At 28.6% G+C, this 8411-nt stretch overlaps 1 protein-coding gene across 1 annotated transcript; it reads left to right on the top strand.

The window, feature by feature from the left end:
- The first annotated feature begins 5390 nt into the window (after positions 1-5390).
- Positions 5391-5768, top strand: LOC110283595 (protein FAM200A-like). The gene has a single exon (XM_021148998.4). The coding sequence runs from the start codon at positions 5391-5393 to the stop codon at positions 5766-5768; it is 378 nt and encodes a 125-aa protein (XP_021004657.4).
- Positions 5769-8411: the final 2643 nt, after the last annotated feature.

Below are 8411 nucleotides of genomic sequence, written 5' to 3'. Positions count from 1 at the left end.
CTGTGAAATATACCTTAAACAATGAGATATATATCGAGCAAAAAGAGGATTTAATGAGATTGCTTAAAAGTTGGAAATACATTATTGCTCGCATTATATATTTAAAAATGATATTTTGATGGTAGTTCATGAACACTCAAGAAAGTGTATTAAGGCCTTATTTATATTTTAAAGACATACATATTTAAGAAATTATTTTTGGAAAGTTTTTAATAATTGAAAAAAAAAAGACATTTTTCTCATCATTTTAAAATTCGTTCATCTCCTTACTATTCCTCATTGTAGCATGCTTAAATTTTATGTTTTGAATGAAAATGAAATTAAGCATATTATAAACATGGTCAAAAACTGAAATTATTTTACTATTTTTTTATCCTTTAAATGAAGTTACAGAAAATGACTTTTATGCTAAATAAAGTAAACTTTTAAAAGCATGTCATAGGTTAAATGTCCAAAGTTAATAAAGAATATTTTCCTATTCTTATCTTTCTTAAACGTTATTTAGTTTTCTAATTAATGAATAATTTTGTGTATAAAATACCATAGATAAAATACCAAGGTTTAATCAACTTTGATATACTTTATAATACTTCTGTCAACACATATGAACATTAGTTAAGAAATTATACTAGGAATTATTATTTTGTTTTGTTTTCTGCTGCATTATATTTTTTAACAAATAGTAGATACTTTAGTATCTTGATTTATAATCTGCATTGATTTAAAATCTTTTTTAAAGGCTTTTTACATTTTTACATATTTATTTTTTTGTCAAAATAATGATGCTCTTAAACATTATATATAACATTGTTGCAACAAACTTTTAGGGGAGTTAGTGCTCATCATCAGGATTAAAATTTCATCGGAAGTCATGCCTAGTAATATTTTCATACGTAGCTAAGTTCGTTTCCTAATTATAAGCCGTTTCTTCCTGTGTTTTTGAACAGGACATAAAATGAAAGCGCAACGAGCTTCGTACGGTGACATTTCCAAGCATAAGGCGATTTTAACAATGATGCTGTGCCCTAACTCTCCAAGACGCTTGTCTATTTTTGAGCGACCTCCTGTTATATTCAATAACCCGAGTTAGGCAAGATAAATTATTTGTATATATGCAACAAGTAATTTTTCCCCCGTGTTATCGGAATTAATTGGAAATTCAGTTTTATATTCACAACTTGGAAAATATTGAGCAGTTTTATCTATCAATAATAATAATGATAGGAAGAATTCGTCTGTGTGTGCCTCTATTTTAATTCTCCAAATTTTGTTCTAGGATCTTGGAACTGTGTTATTTTAACCTTAAATCATAATATTTGCTAAAAAAGATTTAATTTGTCCGTTTAGGAGAGACATGTGACTTTTCTCTTACCATTATGAATGATCACAACTATAACTCCAAAAGCATTTTCTTTTCAATTATTCTAAAGGTAACATAGAAGATTTGCTTTCTAGCTTACAGCGCTATTTAATGAGAAACGAATTTCACTAGGATGTTAAAGCACGTCCTTCAGTAAGTATTTGCATTTGTATTTTTTTAAGTCACATCAGCAAATGTGAAATAAATGTGTATGGGTTTGACATCTCCAAATAAGTACTTTGAATGGTTTCACCTTAAACCTAAATTATTAAGGGGGTACAATTAATAAATGCAGTTAAATGATTAAATGCAACGGTAATTAAAATTTAAAAAAATGAAACTAGATTTGTTATGCGCCAGTTTATCAGTAGAACTGCTTCATGGTAGTAAATCTTCAATGTCATACTTTCATCTTGATCCATAGCATCATTTTTAGTTCCAAATAATACAAATGCTTGCTAAGTTACCCCCCCCCCTTTCTCTCTCTGTTTTCCGATGAGTTGAACATCTAATACTCGTTTTTCATAAAAATGCAAAATTTTCTTCAAGGGCAAAAAATAGTAATAAAATGGAACTTATTATTAGTTAATGACCTTAAATTATGTGCTCTATTTTGCACATTTTAGCACTTATTCATTAATTATTAATGCTTTTTTCCACTCTACATATAATGGATATTTAGCTAGAAATATATAAATAATTTTAAAATAAAAAAAAATGCACAAGCTATGATTTTATTTTGGGAATTAATTGTTGTTTTTACTTTAAGAAGAAAATATGCGATAAACAAGCTTTTCCCTAATGCAAAAATAAAAATACGAGAAAAAAAGACGAGAGTCAAGCAAAGAAAAAGTTGACGTAAATAAGGAAACTCATAAAAAGCTGCATTCGAAAAAACAATTTCATCCATTAACTTTTTTTTTGTAAATGCAACCTTTAAATAATCTTAAATGCAAAACTTGCAGATCATAAATGTTTTTATTTGATCAAAGGAAAATTAATAATATTCAATCTCTCTATAGTATAAAAGATAATAATCCAAAATTATTCGTTATAATTTTATATGCATTAATTCTCGACAGAAAAGTCATATGATAAGATCCTTAACTCTCAAAAATATCTGGAAACGTCAGGCTCTTACGAGCTGAAGATTAATAAACTTAATAAAATTAAAATAATAAAATTAAAAGATTAATAAAATCAGCAGTTAAAATTAATAAAATCCAAATTAATAAAATTAAAATTAATAAAATTAAAATTAATAAAATTAAAATTAATAAAATTAAAATTAATAAAATTAAAATTAATAAAATTAAAATTAATAAAATTAAAATTAATAAAATTAAAAGATTAATAAAATCAGCAGATTATTTACTTATAGTCTTACATAACGGTATTCTTATTCTGTAATATTTTGATGAGAGATACTTAATAAATATTTGTTGGAGTTACCATCCTATATTTTAACTATTAATGTATATTTTACTTATTTTGTAAATGATGGAAATTTCTCGAGAAACAAAAATGTGATAAAGTAACAGATATTTTAAAAATATTAGTTTTAGTAATGAAAAATAAGCTGTACTTAACTTTTGATAACTGTACAACAAATTTTATTGTAAATTTATAGCAAATATAGTCCTGTCTACGCATGCAATATATATTATTTATTACACTATATATTATTTATTATTCAAATATTATTATTTCAAACTAAGTGTTATCAATTGCAAAGATCATATTAATTAACTTTACGCACTATATGTAAATAATCTCATTGGAAAATAACTAAACTTTTTATAGCAATCGAAAATTATCTAAAACATTAAAATAAAATAATAATTTTGTGGAAGAAGTTGAAACAGTAGCGGAGTAAAATGATAGTGATTTAATTTAGTTTTAAGAAAATAAGAATAATAATACTAAGAAATTAGAATACAACCAATTTTAGAGAACCAAATCTGCCTGATTTAACAAATATTTTGCGATCATTTAACTGAATATTATTTAATTTAGACGTCATATTCTTTTGATTTTCAAGAATTCGAAATTATAATAAAAAAATCACGAGGGTTGGTGAGGGAGTGGAGCAGGGTTTGGAGCCCCTAATAAATTACTCTGATAAATATCATAAAGATTTTAGTTTGTGTTGCTTTGAAATTTATAAATTTACATTTAAATAAATACTCTTTCGTAATTTGATATTATCGTACTTTAAGAGATCTGTAATTTATTCTCAAAATTATATTCGGAATACTCCGTCATAATTTTCCTACTAAAATCAATACGAATGCTTAGCATTTTTTTCCTAGTAACGCAATTTATTGCAGATTTTAATTTTTGAAATATTATACTGCACAAGCAAACTCTTGCGATTTGAAGATTTGAAACTCGCAAATGGAAATCTAGTCTTTTTCCGTTTTTTTTTGGTTTTGCATACTTGTTTCATTTTCAGTAAGTGTACACAATATTGAACAAATCAAATGAACTAAAAATTTATTTTATAAGAAAAGTGCCCTTTTCATACTTCACAATTTTACAGCGACAAAATTGTACGAAATATTAAGATGAAAATTAGTGACCGTTTAAATTAATAAATTTTTAATACAACAATGAACAAGATATCGGAGTATAAGGAATTTTGTTAGCTTCGAATGTGAGGTGCTTTATCTCTCGGAGATACAGAATTTTCAAACATTCCATTTTATTTATTTATTTTTTTAATTTTCGCATACTTCAAAAATATATGCAGATTGAGAGCGCTATTTTTCAAACATTCTGGTACTAAGCTAGTGATAAATTCTCTCAGATTGAACATATCTCGTCTTCGAGATACAATCTTTGAGGCATCATTTTTTTGGTATTAGTATACTTTGACATGCAGTGTGCAGTGCCGTGGTGGCTCGGGGAATAGAGAGTTCACCTCTAAAGAAGGTGATTCAGGTACAAATCAAAGTAGCGGCTGATCGATATAAATTCTGCTTCCGGCTCGCACAAAGCACAGTGCTGACGTAAAATTTCCTCAGAGATATTCGGATCATTAAGGGTTAGAACCCTCCTGCCATAGATGTAAACCTGAGTTTTCGTGGTTTTCCTTCCCATATAACGCAGATGTGAGTTACTTCCATCAAAAGTTCTCCACGAAAGTTAGTTTATTCCAATGCTTGATTGAAGAGTTCCCTTGTCTTCTGGGTAGGGGAGAAAATTATAAAGCTACTGAATTGAATATTGATTGTCGAAAACTCAGGATTAGGCCAGCAGTTCAACATCGTTTATAAAATAAAATGTAGCAGTAGCATGCAAATGAAATAGTATATTATCCCTTGGAATACTAAGGTGGAGTCATTTTACTTCAGCTGGACGCTTCTTGACTCCTTGAGGCAGATGCACTATCTCCCCAAGACGCGATTTTTTTTTCATTGTTCTTTTCTTTTTACTTTTTGCGTGTAGAGAAGTGCTTCCCAACGTGGGGCCCACGCCCCACTGGGGAGCAATTTGATTGTAAAGGGGAACAATTCAATAATGGACTCGACTCGAGTTTAACCCTTTTGCTCCGGGCCATTTAAATGCAATGCTAGATTTCGGTGCTAAAATTGATAGAAAAAAGCAAATTCTTAAATAATTGCGGCCAATAAATATTATAAATTCGTTTGACGCGACCTAAATATCAACTGGGTTTTTGGCGTCGTCAAGTTAACCTTCCTGCGTCAGACGGTAGGCTCAGCGTGGACCCCCGGACGCTTTAAAATCTCGCTAAACAATGCAGTTGTTCGCATCTGACGAATAGACGAAATGAGTGAAGATATTGAAAAAAAAATTTTTTGAAAAGCTGAAAACAAGAAAATTCTCAGTGCAAATGGATGAATCAACTATGATAGACAGTGTGGCAGTATTGATAGTTTTCGTAAGATATATTGATAAAGGGCATTTCGAAGGAATGTTGTTCTGTAAAAGACTAGAAAGCACCCTTACCTCCAAAGATATATATATAATAAGCTAAAAAAGCTACTTAGATGTCAATAATATACCAATGAAAAATATAACATCTTGTGCTGCAGGTGGTGTTTCTAATATGATGGGCAAGAAAAATGGTTGCTTAAAATTGATGAAAGATGAGAATCCAGAAAGGATTCTTGTGCATTGTGTTACTCATAGGGAAAACTTGGTAGCTAAAAACATCTCATCTGATCTAATCATAAAGTGTATCAATGCTATTAAAGCTAATGCCAAATGTGAGCGTCTCTTCAAGCTATTTTGTGAAGAACAAAATGCAGACCATGTGAGATTTTTACTTCACACTGAAGTAAGATGGCTCTCTAAAGGGAACTGCCTGAAAAGATTTATGGAACTGTTTGATACTCTTAGTGGTTTTTTAAGAGACAAACCTGAAATGAAGTATATATGTTAACAGTCGATGGTAAAGCATTTGTGAGTTATTTAGTCGATATCCTTGAAAAACTAAATATATTATATAAGCAACTTCAAGGAACAAATAGAACTCTTGTTGATGCAAAAGAGAAGACATTTGGTTTCATTACCCTTATTGTATTATGTCAGAAATATGTTAACAACAAAAACTTCGAACAGTTACATTGGCTCCAAAAATGTGACGTAAATGATACCGCTTTACTTGTTATTGTCGATCATCTGAAAATTCTATCGACTGATTTAAAAGAAAGATTTTCTGATTTAAAATAAATGGATTGTCCAACACGTATGATGCAGCCAATGTTATTGGATTTGTCTGATGTATCAAATATGCAGTATCAAGAAGAACACGCGGAAATGCTAAAATGATGAGTCAGTTAAAACTTTATTTAATATAAAAGGAGTGATGGCATGGCTTTGCGAGGAAACAGAAATCAAATACCCAAATTCAATCAAATGTGCAAGAAAGCTATTGTTACCGCTTCCATCTTCATATTTAGCTGAATGTGGATTTAGTGCTGTAAATGATTTTACTGGTAAAAAAAAGAAATCGTCTGGATGTAACACAGCGGGGAGACTTGAGACTGAAGCTAACCAAATTAGAACCTAACATAAAATCTCTGTTTAGCAAGCGCAAGGATCTCACTAAATTAAAATATTAAATTATTATAGAAGAATCTTTATTAAAATTATTTCGAATTTGAATTTTAGTTTCTCATTATACGTTTTGGAAATTTGCTTACTGTGTTTCGTTAACAATTTCCTAGTGATTTCTTCTTAATATCTATCATTTAAGTTTCTTAAGTGAAAAATTCAATTTTTTAATATTAAAAATTATGTATATGTTACATAGGGAGACATAAGAATTTTAGAAAGGCTAAGGTGGGGCATGGCACCAAAAAGGTTGGGAAACACTGGCGTAGAGTATGGAGATTTGCAAACATTATCTGATTCTTTGAAGTAATAAGGGTCCTCAATTCGACTATTGCTTGACATTTTGTTATTTTTATTTTATTTTCGAAAAAAATTCATATCTAGGTACTATTCTAGGTCATTAATTTTTTTCTCAATTTGAGCAAAGGGCATAGTGATGAATTATGAAAAAATAATAATATACATTTCGTTTAAAATTCAGCGTGTTGAAAAGAGATCCTCAATTATAAAATACATACATAATCAATTATACTCAATTATGAATACAATACTTCAATTATAAATACAATACATCAGTTATAATACATCATAAAGACGAATGTCCAAACATTTTGTACTGGATTCCTGGTTGCTTAATAATAACGTTTCATTGCCCACTGTCACATTATTGTCGTTAACAACAATGCTCACAGATAACTGAAGCTAAAATGTGATTAGAATTTTGATATGTAACATTTATGATTTCTGAACAAAGTTTTTGCTATATCATAATATTCTATGAAATATTAGCTGCGTGATTACGTGGATTCAGTGCATACGTTTATTAGAGTTTCAAATTTAAATGTGCTGCTGAATTCCAACTGCTAGAAATAGGAAGCCAAAATACTACATTAACTTATATCTTAACATTTATAATTTCTGATTATTGCATAAAATTATTAGGTGATATTTGCGGTATTATACCACAACTATATTTAATTATTTTTATGTGGTTATGTGGTTAAAGTAGGATTTCCTAATTTCAAGCGCGCCAGTCCTTTTTATTTGTACTTAATAATTTGCTGCATGGATTAATCAGTAGATATTAAAATTTCTTATTTAAAATTAGGAAGTATTTTGTGCACAAACAGCAATAAAACGTTTATGTTACTTCATTATTTTTTCAGGAGACATAATTTTAAACGTATATAAGTATTTATTGGCTTAAAAAATAAATTGAAATAAAGTGCTTTGTAAGCAAGAATTAAGTATTTATACTCATTTTAAGTATGTATACTTATTTTAAGTATTTTTACTCATTTATTCGAGGAGAATAAGTTGCAGTTATCATATATCAGCATTTCTCTTTGATATTGTAGATATGTTTCCGTAACTATTACTTTAAAATTTATTTCACGTAATAAGACAGAAAGAAAAAAATGCATATATCATAATTTAACTTTAAATTTGCAGACGGAAAATTCTTTATAGCTTTCAGCACAGTGAAACCTTTTTCTCTGTATAGTTTAATCAAAAATAATGAAAATTTCTCAAAAAATGCATTGTTCTTGGTAAGGATTTAAGCATTTCTTCTATAAATATTAATCTTCCTTTGAAATTATATTACTGCAACAGGATGTTTTCCAATTTGCAGTTTCTATATTTTTAAGGTAAAATAAAGGAAATAATATTTTTATGAATGCTGACTGAAAAATATTTATAATTTGAATTTCACAAAAATTGAAGATATTACTATCTTTAACTGTTTACTAATGCAAATTTCGTTTAAAGCGCTTAGAATGTCTGTTAACTAAATTAAATAAAGCTGTTTTTCGAAGACTGCATCTTAATTCGGAATGATGCAATTTTTGTAAATAATATGCTATTTTTATAACTGCTGTGAATTTTCAATTGTTACTCTTAACTGTTCGGTCAAGTTTAGCCTATCTAACGCCAGCACTGTCTACGTTTACTTTCTAAATGGCACAAA

This window comes from Parasteatoda tepidariorum, chromosome 8, assembly GCF_982258835.1.
Source record: "Parasteatoda tepidariorum strain Cologne lab strain chromosome 8, Ptep-v5.0, whole genome shotgun sequence".
NCBI classification, from domain to species: Eukaryota; Metazoa; Arthropoda; class Arachnida; order Araneae; family Theridiidae; genus Parasteatoda; species Parasteatoda tepidariorum.
This window is presented reverse-complemented; position numbering and strand designations above follow the sequence as displayed.